General features: G+C 39.2%; 1 protein-coding gene across 2 annotated transcripts; it reads right to left on the bottom strand.

Annotated features, from left to right (window-relative positions):
• Nucleotides 1–573: 573 nt before the first annotated feature.
• srrd (SRR1 domain containing) lies at nucleotides 574–17311 on the bottom strand. 2 transcript variants are annotated; one of them, XM_039771751.1, is made up of 8 exons: nucleotides 17017–17311; nucleotides 13683–13855; nucleotides 4883–4923; nucleotides 3782–4083; nucleotides 3582–3680; nucleotides 3258–3409; nucleotides 1631–1676; nucleotides 574–1104 (listed from the first exon to the last, which is right to left on the bottom strand). In XM_039771751.1, the coding sequence occupies exons 2-8, from the start codon at nucleotides 13829–13831 to the stop codon at nucleotides 916–918; spliced, it is 978 nt and encodes a 325-aa protein (XP_039627685.1). In that variant the 5' UTR covers nucleotides 13832–13855; nucleotides 17017–17311; the 3' UTR covers nucleotides 574–915. The 2 variants fall into 2 exon arrangements, with proteins under 2 accessions (XP_039627685.1, XP_039627686.1); XM_039771752.1 differs by having other exon boundaries at nucleotides 17235–17311.
• Between the last annotated feature and the right edge of the window lie 62 nt (nucleotides 17312–17373).

Raw genomic sequence — 17373 nt, 5'->3', positions numbered from 1 at the left:
TCAAAAACAACACAGGGAAAATATGTAAAGCAGCATGTAAAACTGCCTCAGGTTGAAATTGAGCTGCCACATAGTAATGCTACCCAATCCCCTCCTCACCCGTATCGTTAAACAGATTTCTTAAAGCATACTGTCAGGGATGCTGAACGTATATACTGGTTTTGCTGTCTGTATATAAAAACAAACCACTGCCATGTTTATAGACCTATATAAGAATCACAAGAGCCTAAGTGGAACCCTTCAAGAAAAGCCCATAATGATGCAAGCACTCCAAGAGGACAACACAGAAAGTGGGAGAAGAGATACACTGTATGCAGCAAAGGGGCTCAACTAAACAGAAATATGGAAAACAACGCATGAGGTACAAATCTATCATCCATCACAGAAATGAACAATTGCAGACTTTTAGATTTAACAATATTAGCAAAATTGAACAATTACTATATTCCTGTTATACAACTATATGAAAAAGCATATTATTGGAAAATATAAAAGTGGATGAAATGGTGTAGGTGATGCTTTAAATTCCTTACCCAAGTGATAAACTGCATTAAAAAAGGAAAACGGCAAAAGTGGTATTTTTTTTTTATTCAAAAAGAGTTTTGCAAAAATTACATCTTTACACTTTATGATAGCTTTTGTATTATAATTACTCTGAAAAATAAAAAGGAGAGTGTTAGAGTTGGGTCATATGACTTGCCAGACATTATTCTGGCTCACATGGTGTTAAACCTTTGGTCTGCTTTCCACATTTCTATAATCTGTGAGGGGGTCCACGTGTTCTCTATCTGAAACATTTGCTAATTTTATTTCACCATGGAAGGAGCAAATTTCTGTACCTTCATCCTCACACTGAGACAAAACTCTCAGACACACACTTTTTTGATGTACCTGTATAGAAATGGATGAGTTATCTCATCTCCCTGCAAGTATTATCTCAAGGTCCGTCTCATCCTCATAGTTTGGCTGCAGTTGAGAATCCCAGAGGTCTTGTGGCAGAGACTGAAGCCTCTCCAGTGGGAACCAATGGAAGGCAGTGTCATTAAAGACATCCTGGTATCGAGGAGTCACAGGGACTAGGGCTTCATCTACAACTGAGAGAATCTGAGACCACAGCATTAAGGAGAGCTACAGCATTACTAACAGAATTTATGTCCACTTGCACTGGATGACAAATGGTATGAACATGTCAATTATCCACTTAACTGGGAAATGGTCCAGGATTGTTAAGTTCACAGTTTGAGTAGAAGACATATTATGAATGGAATATATTAGATACTACATCCACATGATGTGACTTGTAACTGACATTCCCAAAAGCAAGACTCATTTTCATAAACCATGCATGACATTGTAAATACACATGTCAGCTCAACAATACCCTAATTGATGAGCTTTTGGCACACTGATACTTTCAGAGCTCCACAGCCATTGTGCCACTCTGACATAAGCACATAGATGACTGACCACCATTGAGTAAGCACCCAACACAAGGTGAGATTACAAAGCACATTATTTTTAATGGTGGACAAAAATGGCCACATCCAACTCACAAGAAAAAACAAACCTGACCTTCAGTGGAATGTGTGTGTGTTTAGGAATTTGTGTCTCTCACAACAGCAAAGGATACATCAAAGATGCACTTGTAGTCCCTCATCAGAATTCTTGATGGCAGCCTAAAAAGCAAAGGGGAGATGAAGATGATGCTCAACTCCTATAGGAAAATTGGAATGCCAACATAAATCAACACAAAAATGCCAAGGCCACACTTCTGCTGTGGACTCAATGGCCATGATGGTATGCCAGACTTTTGTTTAGGCCATAGTGGGGCTATAGGATATTAGCAGTCCCCTTCCAATCCCTCAATACTAAAATAATGCAAGAGGTGGGATATTACTGGAGATGAACTCATAATTGGCCAGCCTTAGTAGACCAAAGCAGTCCCATGTAGAATTGGGGGCTTAAAACCATCCAAGGGCCACCTTCATACCATTATTAGGCACAATTTAAAGCATTTGAACAAACTCAGCAATGTTAGCACTTCAAAACGTCTTCACAAGTACACCTGCTAATTCATGGCTCTGGAAAGGTGCTATTTTTAGTTAACTTTCACTTCAGTTTAATTGAGTTCACAAGTTTTTAAGGATAAAAAAAACACATCACAACCAGAATTCTCTGCAAGTTACAACTCTAAGCAGCTTTCAATTGTTGTATTCTGGTTAAACCTGTTGGAAACTGTGCGACTGCAGTGTTGCACAACTTATTAACATTATGTATGATGACAAAGGCCCAGGAGAAACTTTACAAAAACTAAAAGTGCATACAAAGTTTTCAAGTAGAGCAAATCAAAAGAAGAAAATAAGACCTTGTGGCCTGAGTTTAAGCCCAGTATGAAGGTCAACAGCATGGACACGAGAGCTATGTAGATAGATACAGAACCCAATCTCCATGCTGAATACTTTTGGTGTCTGCCTTAGAACTGAATATTTATCTAGAAGCTTTCAGGATAAACATAAAAGTACAGAAGGGCTTGTTTGTCAGGTCTGGGTCAACAACCCAAATGCTTGACCCGCTGAGAGGAGCACAGCCATTGGCTAGCCGCTAAGGTATCACTCTGTATGTGAACCACAAAGGTGTCTTTCATCTTCTCCACCAACTCACTGTGCAACCCTGAAACAGTCACTCTCCCAGGCAATTCAAACATTGTAAAAGGATGAAAACAAGCGTCATATTTGTGTAAGGTTCTATATTACACACTATTTATAGCTCTGACTAAGCAGACTGTGCTTTCAGTTTGCACACTATGTGTAGGCATACACTTTATGTCACACAGTGTCTATTACGGCATTTAGTATGTCAAAACACAACAATGTTGACAAGAATCTAATATAGTATAAAGAATCACAAATGTGCCTAGCAGTTACCTGACAGCACATGGGAGTCAACATCAGTACAGCTGGTATAAAAATTGTTTTAAAGGCTACTCTTAAAAGCTGAAATACATGAAGTAACAAAGATGGCACAGAAATAGATGTTCAATGTTCATCAAGGAGGCCATCTTTGTAAGGTCACACATATACACTAAGAAAAGCCATTGCATCAGCTGTTTTGTACACAATAAAAGATTGAAAAACTAATGTCACCTCTAAAATTAAAGTGCATGGAAATAAGCTAATGTGTTGCCTCTTCTACATCAACATTGCCTTTTCACAGATTAGAGAAGTGCAGTCTTCATAAAACTAAATAAATGCACTCACCTCTCCTTAATGCCTTGGAAACTGTTTCCAATGACAGCCAAATTGGAGAGGCTACTGGCACTCCAGTTTCTCCATAGAAGGTTGTTGTAGAGTGCCTTTCCACAGTGCATTAAATAAAAAAGAGTTGGCCTTGTTGCCAAACGCTTCCCTTCCTGTATTAACATAAAACAGAGAGAATAAAAAAAAAAAAATCAAATGGTTGAAAAGCCTTGGACTGTGAAAATGGCTATTAAATGCCAAATGTGTACAAAAAAATAGACCCATTAACAACAGGTAAGCTGACATACAGTGACAACATGGTTTAGACAATGGAGGTCTTCTTACCTCATTTTCTGGCAAAACATTCATTCTGTAGCCCTCTAGAATGCTGATGTCCTCGGGTGAAAACATGGGATCATATATGAAGCATCGCTGTGTAGGGATCTAAGAAATAAACACAATGGCTCGAAGAGCTTTAAAGCCATGAAAAAAAAATCTTTCACAAAGTATCCCTCTATTATCCAACCCGTCCTAAATGTGCTCACCTGCAGAAGGTCCAGTATCAGCAAAAGCAAAGCTAGCTGGTAGAGAGACGAGTGAGAGCTGGAGAAGCTGCCAAGTCCATAACACACACAGTCCAACTCTAGACTGCGGATTACAGCAAATAAACCTGATGCACCATTTTTTTCTCCCATCTTCCTATCATCAGCTGTTCCCTTGTGGTCCAAAAGTCCTGATGCTTCTTTTCCTCCTCCAGAGGTTAATGTTGAACCCAGGATGTCAGATGAAACGGGGCAAGGGTGGGTTGTTGAAGCAAAGGATTTGGATAAGCAGGAAAGGGTCAACCCTGTGGTAAGAGGGGGCACCATTAATATATACTGACATGTGAGTTTATAAGTATAAAGCTTTTCAATTTTAATAACAATATAAACTAAACACATCAAGAAACTGGCAGACCCAGAGAGGAATGGTGCAGAAAATATGAATCACAGATCCATGACCATGTTCACCTCTGACAGGCCAAGGAGGACTGTTCCTCTGCTTTACTTACTAAGTTTATTTGCTTTTTACTTAGTAATGTATTCTGATTATCTAAACATGAAAGATCAGCTACCAATGATGTGATGTGTCTCTTCTAGGAGATTCAGCAATATGGCACAACAGACCTTACAGAATCACTGTGGATCTCTCCACCTCTGTTTCAGCTTCTCATCAGTACAAATAACAATAATTAGCCTAAAAACACTGAGAGGCAGGGCCTCCAGGTCAGAAGCAAATGCTGTAAAGGAGTACTGCTTTGGTACATTGGTGTAAACCAATAGTTCTTTGTTCATGTCCAAGTATGAGAGAGAGCCGGCTTCTATATAAGAAACACTTCACTGTTACAAACCCAGCTGGCAGATGGAGATCTTCTATTGTAAAGTGGGATATGTGCTCACTTCTGACTTGAAGGCCCCAAGTTCAGAGCTAGCCTCACCATGGGAGGACATAAAATAAAGTGAGGTAAGACTCTGAGTGATCTATTGACAGTGATGCATATAAAGCTAAAGGCCATGCTCCCAGCTCTTGTTGGGTCCCTTAAGTATTTGAATCAAACAGCTGTCAGCCTGCTACTTTGTGTCCAGTAAAACAGTTATTTACTGTACCTTTAAAAGCTCCCCAAAATGGGTCCATCCTCAGTTCATCCCTGAAAAAGAAGGCAAAAGACACACTGAAAAGCTGCACCTTTCCACCAACACTTGGAATTTATGATGGTCAATTTCAAGCTAGCCAGAATAATAGGAAGTGGGTCAGGAAGTAGGTGTATCAAACCATTTCCTACTTTCAATTTAAATCTGGAGATTCTGGTCCTTTTCTGCAGTAAGACACTTCCGCAGGAAAGAACAAATACAACAAAACACCAAGGATGATGTTCAAGCTGGGGTGTGTTTTCCATTAATCAAAATGCAGTGATATTTTCGCCTATATTGTTGCTTATTATGATGCTGGAGTGTGTCAACGTGTTGCTTGTTGGTGGGACATGTAAGTAAGAGTTTAACTCTACTCTGCACACAACCCTGCTAATTACATCATCTGTATTATCACTGAAAATCAGCAGGAGGACATTCAACTTCTCAACCAGCAAATGGCATTGTAAAAGCAGTGCTTTAGTCCCATATGCATGTAACCCTTGTTGAAGCTTGTGGAATTGGGCTTGGCTAAAGATGGGTCGAGTCAAAGATTTAGCTCCGCCCATAATTTACAGGAATCCCGTCCCATTCTGCATGCTGGTATTGAGAGATGTCTGGCTATAGTGACTGTAGGAATGGTACACCTGGTTACACTATGGCTAAAATTAGGGTTGTGGGATGATTATCTGACTCAAATAATGGCGACTCTCGAGAAACCCAAGTGACACCAATGTGCAATTTGCATCATTTGCACGCAGGTCATGTCCTTCCTGTCTAGCATGGAGCTCAGCAGGACAGACACATGTGACTTTTACTAATTAGAGGAAGAATTAAATGTTTAACTCTGTCCACATTTAGGCACGCCCCAGGACCTTCAACCCATAACACTGTCAAGACTTCACTGCCAAAGTCATAACCAGACTACTGCCAAAGAATTATTGTTACCCATGTACAGTGATAAGGAGGAAGACCTTTAGGACATTTGAACCATTAAAGTGATAATAGAAAATTCAGCCCAACAAAGCTGGTCAATCATGTTCACATAATTTCTCCAAATTAACATCCAATGGATTTTTGAAGCCTCTTAGCTTCCCACTGTTCACCGCACTCACCGATAATTTATTACATCTGTCTGTACTTATCAATATGAAGAAAACTTTCTTTTCCTGCAAAAATGTACCCTTAACAACCTTACATATTTGTACCGGTGTTCTTGTTGAAGACACATGAAAGCAAAATGGAGTTTGTCTTCTCTGACTACACATGTCAACCTTTTGAATTAACCTCCACCAGGGTTAGGCATCTTGGTATGGCTAGGCAATCAGTTAGGGGCAATGCCATTAATGCGGATGGTTGAAACCATTCACCAGGAAGACTTTATGGACACGGCCTCTCCTTTTCAAGATAACAGTATTACCCTACTTCTTAATATTTTCTGACAAGCTCTTCGCCCTCTTCCTTTCTAACTGTGAAACATATTGCACTTTCCTCCTCACTCCAGACAGCCCATGCAAGTTGTTAAATTACACAGGAAGGCACAAGTAAAAAAAAAACACAACATATGAAAATCTCTCCCAGCGGTGAGGATGCAGAGCTGCAACAACACAAGTTGAACATAAAACTTGAAGTCATGTCTGGAAATGCTTTGTGTTCAAGGAAGAATAATTTCAGCATGTGACTGCCAAAATCACCCTTATCATTACTTAAAAAAGGCACATAGGATTTTGTAATTGACACTTTTATTCCAATCATGGTGTTAGCTCACAAACAGATTTGTTGTATTGTGAGAGTCTCTCAGTTACAGTGAATTGACTACAAGTAACATCAACTTTCTAATTCCGGACATGTAAACAGACAAAGCATTAACAAAGTCTAATCACTCATATTGGATAATTTGGAATCAGTAAAGGTGCTTTGCATGAGTTCCAAAATTAAAGTAAAACTGATAAGTTTGACTTCACACAGGAAGCCTTGAAGCTAAAACACTTATGTAAACAGGCAGATGTTTTGACAATTAAGGCACCAGAGGTTTGTAACATTTAAATTTTAACTTATCTGTTAAATATTACTGTATGATGCAAATATTAATCTTACAAAAGAAAATTTTAAAAATCTAACAGAGAGATTTTCTGAAAAAAACATTTTAAAAGGATGTTGCTTCAAAAACACCTTTAAAGAGTTTGTTTAAATAAACATTTTTAATTACCTTGAAATGCACTAGTGTTTGAATTTTTAGCAGCACTTCTCAGTTACTGGAGAAAAAATGTCAGTGAGTAAAATTAAAACGTGTGCATGCTAAGATAAATGATCTAGTCCATAATGATACCGTATAATCCTTTAAAAATTCAATGCTGATATCCCCCCATATTATAACATACTCTCAGTTTGCTGTTACACTGGTGGAATCCCAATGTTCATCAGACATTATATTCAAGCCCTGCATTGTATTTTGATATTTCTGAATGTCAATACTTTACTTAAATGATAGTTTGGCACCTACTTGATTACAATACCTCTATTAAAAATACTTACAGTGACAGCAGATGTAAATCTTCAATTACAGAAAAAGGCACAATATTGTTCACTTGAATAACACCATTTTCATTAAATAAAAGCTACTGAATGCGATTTCTGTTTTTCTTGTAGTATTGAATACTGCATTGAGAAACTTCACTGGTATTGGATCGAATACAACAATTCTGCTATCGGGACTCCCTATCCCCAGCTCTGCATTCACATTTCACTCAGGCTTCCTATCAGTTAGTGGATCTGGAAGACTGTGACCACTACACTCCCCGAATATCCAACCATGCTGTTTAGCGCATAGGCCTGGAACAGAACACATAACCTTCTACCATCAAATTTACTGACAAAAATGTTTACCACAAAAATTTTGTTTTGAGGTTTGTAGTTTACCGAACTCTGCGCTGTGAAGACATAAAGGCCAAGGCATACATCTGTATGTACATTTTCATTCTATAACTTTCCTTCTGGCCTTAAACCTCCAAAACAGACTTGGCAAAATCCTGTTGTGCTGCATCTTCTCAGGAGTCAAAGGATTCTTCTGTTTCTAAAGTGCAATAAACCCCATGTTTTGCGGTAAGGACCTACCTAAGCCCTTGCTCATGAATTTTTCTGAACTCATAATACTATAAACCACAGCCATATTTGTCCCATGAAGCACTCAATAATGTATTTACTGCCACATAAATAACATTTGATTGAGAGGCCCAAGTAGTAATTGAAGAACAAAAATCACAAGTTTACTCTTACACCACTGAGCTATTTTTTATCAGTCCACCCCTTCTCCTGGGAAAGACCTCCTTGGTGATTTTATGTTGCCAAACTACCTGTTAGGAGCCCACACAGTCTAGATTGTACCACAGAAAACAGTTTCTTGCCAGGTTCTTGCTCAAGTGTTCTATGGGCGGTGTTACATTAGCCACTGGTTACGTCATATATTAGCTGTTAGGAAGTGGAACAATTGACCTAGTACAAAGCACAATGAATACAGACAGGCCATACTAAAACAAGAATAAAAAAAATGAAAGAATGGTATAGTCTGAAAAACACATTTAATGAACATATTCTGAATAACACAAAATAAGCTGTAAGTTAACGTCATGAGTAGAGTGAGTGGGGGCCAGGGTTCACTCCATAGCCCTGCTACAGTTGATGTCATTATAATTTATAAATTTAATGAAAGAAATGTCACATGATGTAGCACTACTAGACAATAGAGGTACTACTAATAAAAATATTCTGAACATGCCATCTTCCATTGTATGGTGCTCAAGACCAGGACTCCAAGTGGAGTCGAGCTGCTATGTTTACTACATGATCAACCCTGTCAGAGGGCACTTACTATAAAATAAAGAAATAAACACTGAATGCTGAGAACCTCTGCTATGGCCCAGGTCTACAGTTTATTGTGAAAGAGCCATCCTAACCTAAATCAAAGAGTTCCATAAAAATCATATAATAAAAAATGCAAAATAGATGAAGAATACAAAAGAGAGATATATAAGGGGAGAATATCAAGTAACAAACTGCTTTGCATTTGCGACAATGCCTGTTCTGTATAATACAGATGTCACTTATTGAAGGTGGATTTGGGAAAAAAAGTTTCCTCCCCAACTTCCTGTTAGTTTACATTCCTTTGGTTAAGTATGCTGGGGCACTCCATAAATCAGCAGGGCACTTTGTTTATATTGTGGATTGCACCAACCACAGACTTGCAGTGTGTAGTGCCCTCTGGTGACTGCTTACCAACATTGCCATTATTGCAAGCTCCACTGACAAACTATGGATTGTCCAAGGTTAGTAGTGAACTGCTAACTCTGTGCTTCAAAAACAAAGTTGCATTTTACGTTTGGTAAATTTGGGTCTTCTCATTTTAACCCACTTGTTATTGCAATCCAGTAAAAACACACTAGTGAGTAACTGTAAGAACAGAAAAGAGCACACACACATGATGGAAGGTGACATTAACTACTCCAGTTCACCAGGATGGCTTCTTTGGAATCAAACGATGATCCTATGAAGAAAATAAATCAAGAGATCCACTGTCAAAAGTACATTTTTCTGCCTAAAATAAACCCGATTTCTGACATGTTTTCACTTTACCATAATATAAACTCAACTGACCATAAAGTCTTGCAGACCACCTTAACACTAGAATCCCTGAAGGTTACAATTTGTTTTTCCTTATCCTTGACCTCCTTGAAAAATTTTCCTGACATATGTCAAGAACCTCATAGCTCCTTATCACTGCATTAATAGCCTGCTTCTGTTTTGCAAATGTATGGTTTAGCAGAATGCAGCCCCCCATTCAGTCAGAAGGAGGCATGGACCTGCTGCAATCCTCAGAGCTGAAGTCTGTATTGAAGTGTGTGTGTATCTGGCGATGTGATTGTAAGGAATTATATAGGTAATGAAATACCATGATTTGAAATGCGTACATTTCATGTGTGTTCCATGTCTACAACGATCTGTGTGAATGACAGAGGAAATGCGAGGTAAACGTTTTAATATGTTATAGTAATAACGACATAAATTTGATGTCAAGTGTACGATGTGTGAAGCCCAAATATCCAATAAACACATTCACAAAAGCTGTATAAAAACAAGTATGCTTTTATTCAAGAATAAAACTGAAGAAACAGAAAATGCTCAATTGACATGTGGCTGAAGACCAACTATCAGTCAGTGCAAAGTAAAAGACGTTTGCACACATGTGTGTTTCATTTTCAACAACTTGTTACAGTAGTAACACTGCTCTGTCAGATCGCGCAGTGGTTAAGCTACCGCTAACTAATGGCACGGTAATAGGTTTGAATCCAGAGTCGTCTCTGTATTTAGCGCTTTGACTAGTAAGCTGCTATTATTATCACATAAAAACAAACTTTGATGTGAGTCTGTAACATACTGTGTAAATTTATGATGCTTGTAAAAGATATTACTTTTCCTCGCACACGGAAATTCATATCAACATCTCATTTGGATGATTTTTTTTATTCAGTTTTATTATTGGATTCTTGAATAAAACTGAATTTGAACACATTTTTTATATTATTCAGTTTTATTCTTGAATTAAAAAAAATCATTTGAATGACATGTTGATGTGAATGTCCATGACCGAGAAAAAGTAAAATCCACCACAGACACTGTGGTGTCTGTTTGCTCAACAAGACACCAAGAAGAAATGATAGAACTGCGTTTGTGCATCTGCTTTTATCCCTTGAGCACTAACTTTTACAAGTACCATAAATTTACACAGCCTGTTACAGGCTCAAATCAAATGGATGTTTTTATTATATAATAGTAACAATAACAGTAGTTCACTACTCAAAATGGTAAACTCGAGGAATACCCGAGATCAAAACCACCAAAGCAGACATGTCTACTTCATATCGATTGAGAGTTTAGCTTTACTTTTTACACATTGCCAGTAACATAAATTGAACAATTTCTTTTTCTTCAGTTATATTCTTTATTAAAAGCACACTTGTTTTGTTATACCTTTTGTGAAAGTGTATATTTGATATTTGGACTTTAGTCTTCACACATTATAGACTTCATATCAACATTTTATCAATTATTACTATAACATAAAAAATGTGTTGAACATTTCTTGCCTCAAATTTAATTATCCTACATTTACACAGATCGCCGTAGGCATGGAGCACACATAAAATGCATGTATTCCAAATAGTGATAGATTATGTACCCTATACAACTCCAGAGACTTCACCTCTGAGAATTTCGGGTCTGACTTGACTTCAGCTTCCTCGGTGGGAGATGAGTGAGCATGGTGCCTGCTGCTTGTGAGGAACGACACATTTGCAAAACAAAGACGCTGATAAGGAGGTGCAAGAGAATTTAAGGTGGCTTTAGAGATTTTAGTGTTAAACAAGCTACCAGGAGCGTGACTTGGCATGAAATCAGATTATTTTTCAGTCTTAAAGTAACATGATCACCTTCACCCAGGTCCAATTGCATACAGGACAAAACAGGAAGAAGCCTGTAGTTTTAAAGGGTATTTATGAACCCCTGCTTAACAATCCACTAAGACCCTTCTAGTACAAATACTGAAACTAGGGTACTATGCACATTAGAATTTGCAACTCACTTTGAATTAGAGCATCAGCTTAGCAAAAAAATAAATACATGGTGAAACAATGACAACAGTAAACCAAAAATGAACAAAGTAAAGAGCTTCAATTTGCTGAGATGTGGTCAGCTGATGCAAGCTTCACTCAAAGAACTGAGGTTTTGTTATCTCCATTGTCTACCAGCCATATCTCAAACACAAGTTCCTCAATTGTTAATGTGCCTTTCACACCATTCTGCCTCATCGACTGTGGTAAAGCTCAACACCCTGCATTTTGATGCCCCCGCAATCTCCTGGATCATGGACTACCTGACAAACATGGACTGTGTGGCAGAAATGGTGGTAATACTGGAAATCAGGGAACTGTCCTGTCTCACTTCCAGTTTACACTCCACATAATGGACTTACTGCTTAATATAAGTGTTTGCCATCTACAGAAATTCTACTATTGTAGGCTGTAGTAATAATGGAGACGACTCAGAGTATAGGAGGCATGTGGAGGACTTCATCTTGTGATGCAGGGAGAACCGCCTGCAGCTCAACGTAAGCAAGACAATAGTGTTGGTGGTGGACTTCCAAGGTGCCAATGAGGCTAAACAACTTTCTGGAAAAGGATGTGGAAGTGGGAGTTCACATAAACATCAAACTGGACTGTTCTGACAACACAGTAGCGCTGTACAAGACGGACCAACGCAGACTGTACTTCCCAAGAAGACTCAGGTCCTTTGATATAAGCAGCAAGCTTCTGAAAATCTTTTACAAATCTGCAGCACCCAGTGTGTTACTCTATACTGTTATCTCCAGTGGAAGCAACTTGAGTTCAAAAGAAGCACAAGGCCTGAATAAACATATCAAGAAATCCTGCTCCAGCACAGGACTAACCTTACAAAAATGTTGTTGTGGAAAAAGAAAATAGTGACAAAACTGGATGCCATAATGAAAATTCCTACCCAAACCCTTCCAGGAGGTGCCCTCTTAAAAATTTTTCCCATAGGCTCGTACATCCACAGTGTGTTAAGAAGCGTCTCTGGGAATCTTATCTCCCCAATGCTATCTGGCAATTCAACACTTTCTCCTGACATCTGAGACTAAATGCTTATACTCTAAAAGTTTATTTTGCTATTTCTACACAATATACATTCATTTATTTATACATCTTATTGATTGATAGTAATATTTGTCCACCACGTCTGTAGTTTTGTTTAACTTTCTGCTGTGTATGCATCTAACTTTCCAATTTGGGATTAGCAAAGTTTATCTAATCTATCCTTAAATGTAGTGCAATGATCGCATGTACCATTTGGGAATCAGTTTAATTGTATTGTGTCTATGCATATAAATGTATTATTTAGTAATCACTCTTTTTGTATTAAACTTGAAAATATGAGTGTTCTATGCCTGTATAACGCTATACATTGTAGCAAGCGGCTGGGGGTGGCATCCAGCCGGGATGCCCGGAAGGAACAGAGGAGGGCTTAGGCCTCCTCCAGACCATGAGGGGGCAACCACCCTGGTGGCTTTGGGGACCACGGGAACAGAGCTTAGAAGCTCAACCCTATAGGGGCTCATGGTCACCTCCAGGGGGGGCCCAGATGCCAGAGGAGCCTTGGCCCTGACCCTCAGCACTTCCGTCACCTGGAGGTGCTAGGGGGAAGAAGACCTGGGACACCCGGAGTGCTTCTGGGTGCACAGCTGGCACTTCCGCCATACCTGGGAGGGCCGGTGGAAGGTTATCAGGAGGCACCTGGAGCTCGTCCGGGTGAGCATAAAAGGGGCCGCCTCCCTACATTCAATGGCTGGAGTCGGGTGGAAGAGGATGGAGCTCGGAGGAGAGGTGGAGGCGGACCTGTGGATAAAATGAGGCATTGTGTGAGGCCTGGACTTTGGGGGAGTATTGGGTTGTGTGTGCACTTTGTACATATGGACTTTGTAAATAAACATGTGTTGGGTGCTTCAACGATGTCTACCCGTCTGTGTCTGGGCTGTTCACAACAATATGAACAAACTGAAGCTGGGTGAAATGTCTCTGAGTCAGCACATAGGTATCATGTGCTTATAACAAAAATACGTCATGGTGTACAGCATACTTGCATCTTCCTCACCAAACATGGCTGAAATCTTACCAAACCAGGGCATACGCAAGCTCGGTATTTCAGGACTCACATGGTCTCCATAATTTTCCTTTGAACTTTCAGGACATTAATGGCTCCCTCTTGCAGGCAGATGCTCTGACATGGTGGAGGCCTGGGACTTCGCAGCTTTGCCCGCTTTTTCTTCTGCACGGTCTGCCATTCTCCTGTGCTTACAGACATTCTTCTTTGCTTTCTTCAATTAGCCTAAATCAAGAGTAAAAAAGAACTGGTTAGCTTTACAAGAAAGGCATCTGAGATGTCATTTAAAAGACTGCAGAGGGCAACTTCAAAAATCTTACAATTACTGTACATGCACAATGTATTCCAGTTGTGGACACTCCATAACTTCTTATTTAAGACAGGTTACTGTATACAGCAGGAGGCGCTAGCTCACTTGCTGGAATAAGTTATTTATTTATTTTTATTTGTTTTATTGTGGCATGTTACATAACCCGAAACTATATAGTACAATATAAAAAGGCGATACCCCTCCCTTAATGATACGGCAGTAAGAAATCACATAGGAGAAATAATCTGCCATTAAAAAAAGCTAAATTATGTGGCATAACTGACGAAGGAAGCCATGACAAGAACTTCGGGAGTGGGGGCCCGATGTATAGAGTCTGCCATTTTCGTCGCTGCATTGGAAGGATTTTCCGGATCAGATGACATTATCTCCCATCTGTCCGTCGGCTTCAAAGGTGTGCCGGGCAATGGTGCAAGGCTTTATACCTTTTTTACATGTGGAGGCTCCCACTTAGGTGAATAATACAATTCTAAACAAGGCAAAGAGGAAACAATTTCATGCTCACTCTGACAAACGCAAAATAGTGCACATTTCCCCAGCTGTCTTGTCTTATGCCTTACATAGCAGTTCTAAATGATGGGCCCCTTTGCTAAATCTGTGTCCACTGTGCATGTGAATCGAAAGAAAAGTAGATTTATAAAATATATATTTGTACAGAGGACAGTGGCATATTAAACTTATGTTACATGCCACCCTTTGTCACTGTATCTGTGACAAAATCCATCCTTGAAGGTCTTATTCACAAAAGAAGGTACTTTATCCCCCTTCACAGTGTAGACAGCTCCTTAAGAACTTTTGTGGAAACGTGGGGTGTAGTGCAGATGTAGCTCCTGTTTCATTCGTCTAATATACAAGCGTAAATAATTATTTACAATAGTAAATTTGATAACAATGATAAGTTATAATACAATTGGATGGACAATTACAATTAACACTGTGTTACTAAATAGTGATAACTAAATCCCACCAGTGGTGTAGGTGGAGGTCTTCTTAATTTCGTCCCCAGAGGTGAATATATTCTTTCTCATGTTGTCTTTTTTTACTTATATTGTCAGTGTAGCAACTTACTTGTTGCAACTTAAATGACAATCAGACAACTTCTCAGGACGCAAGCTGGTATTACTTTCATCAAATTAGGAGCACATCTAGCCGAGTTTCATACGGCACTGGTCTCCAGATCATGGAAACTCTGTGGCAAACCGATTCAGCGGCAATCAAGGAAATATATTTTCGTGGCGATCCGATTCAGCGACAGCAATGTGAATCCAACCATCAGGAAATCACACGACACAATTCCACAACAAGAAAGCATTCCCAGAAAAAGCTATGCAGTCACAGAGAATATACTGACTCAACAAGGAAAACATACCTTGAACCTTTACTTCCCATCACCAGGCAAGAGTACCAACCACTGCGCCAACACACACTTTACAGAAATAGTTCCTGAAACACACAACCTCCATTCAAGCACATAAGGCACATTATACTTCTTGCAACAACTTGTCTCCCTTCTCTTTTATTATTATAAAAAGAACATTTTTCCTTTAAACTTGATCAGGGTTTAAAAGGAAAAATGTTTTGCATGTTTATGACTACTGTTAAACAAAAGTGGAGACATTTTATTTACTTTAACCCAATTATGCATATATAATCATATTTCTTTGTCATGTAAGAAGTTGTCTCATTTTAAATCCACACTTATCCAATTAATACCTTCCTTAAGGATGGCCAGTACTCACAGAAAGGTAACAGAGGCATGCTTCTCATTGCAAAGTTAAAACCAAATTTATTTGCACTTTTCCAATTAAAGTTAGAGCGCTTTCTATTTTAGTGTTATTTGTGTATACAGTCTGCAGTTTCCTTTTTAACACTAGCTTTGGATTATATCAGACTGCCGTTATCCCATTACAGATTTCTACGATTGTTTCAGTGAGCATGATCGAGACTTTACGGATTTTATCGCCATTGACATTGTTCAGTTTCAAGTAACTGACTGCCAGCCCCTGCTGCACGGGTGACTCGTCTGACTGCAAGGTAACAGTTACAGACTAATGGCTTTTTCAAAGAAAAGTTTGATATGCCATTTCTAATAAGTGTATTAGAATCCATCCATCTATTATCCAACCCGCTACATCCTAACTACAGGGTCATGGGGGTCTGCTGGAGCCACTCAATCACTAAACTGACTGTAGAATATTGTAGCATTAAGTCAAGTGATTGGCATCCTGTCCAGAATTAGGGCCCACCATGTCTCAAATGAGGCTAGGAAAGGCACAGACTCCACACAACCATAAACTGAATAAGCATGTTAAAAATGATTAGAAAAAAAAACTGAGGAAATAAAAGTGGTACAACTGTGCAACACAAGAAGTACACTTAGACCAACAAAAGACCAAAGTCAACACTGTATGTTGCAATGCTGGAGAGCAAAACGGTAAAAGTGTCGCGGTCCTCAACCAACCATAGCAACTGAACAAGTTGCAAACAGGCAATCAACACTAGTTTCCTCGTTACATTTGGCTTATTTTCATCAAGAAAATCTGAGAAAAGAAAGTATGATCACTTAAAGTTACAACTAAGTAATGTAAGAAGGTAGTAAAAATATATTTTTATTACGAAATTTGAAAATTAACTAAATACGGGACATTTGGGTGTCCCTGAAAGGTCAGTACGGGACAGGGGACACAATTATCAAATATGACATGTCCCGTATGTAAGAGACGTCGATAACTGCGGTATCAATCTGCCCATCCCTGTAACGTACGCATTATTATATTTGCTTTTGGTGGCAGAATTGGCACTCCAGCCACCATAAAAAACCTCACACTATTCCACTCCATCTGAACTCGTGTGGTGCTGAGGTATCACCCGTTGCACGGCTGCACTCGGGTCCTAATCTGGATCTGGAGTTGATATGTCGTGCGGTGGGTGCGGCAATGCACTATATCAGTGCGTGCTCCTAACCTCTCCTCTTTCTAGCAAGGTGACGGTGTAAAGAATTTCGGATTAATAAATGTTCTCTTAATCCAGTAAATGATTTTTGACTGTTTTGCCTTACCTTGACAGATCAGTGCCTATAGTTAGTGCCAGCGTCAAACTCATTCGTGATGTTGTTGAGCGACCTCTCGATAACCAGTAGTAATCTCAAGAATATAGCGATTTTCGTCCATCCGTTTATCAAATCCGACACAATGTTGCGGCGAAACCGGATCACATTCTTAGAAACCTGCTCTGCGATACAAGCCAGGAACACCCCCGACGCTTTGGTGACAATACCTAGTTTCTCCAACTCAGGACATGTTGGTTTTTCAATCCATATACAAACCACGTGAATTCTTCTCTACTTTCTATTTAGCATATGAAACGCGTTTACCCCGGATGTTGTATTAATAGAGAACCGGAAGTACACCGTGGA

Source organism: Polypterus senegalus, chromosome 12, assembly GCF_016835505.1.
Source record: "Polypterus senegalus isolate Bchr_013 chromosome 12, ASM1683550v1, whole genome shotgun sequence".
Classification (NCBI taxonomy): Eukaryota; Metazoa; Chordata; class Cladistia; order Polypteriformes; family Polypteridae; genus Polypterus; species Polypterus senegalus.
This window is presented reverse-complemented; position numbering and strand designations above follow the sequence as displayed.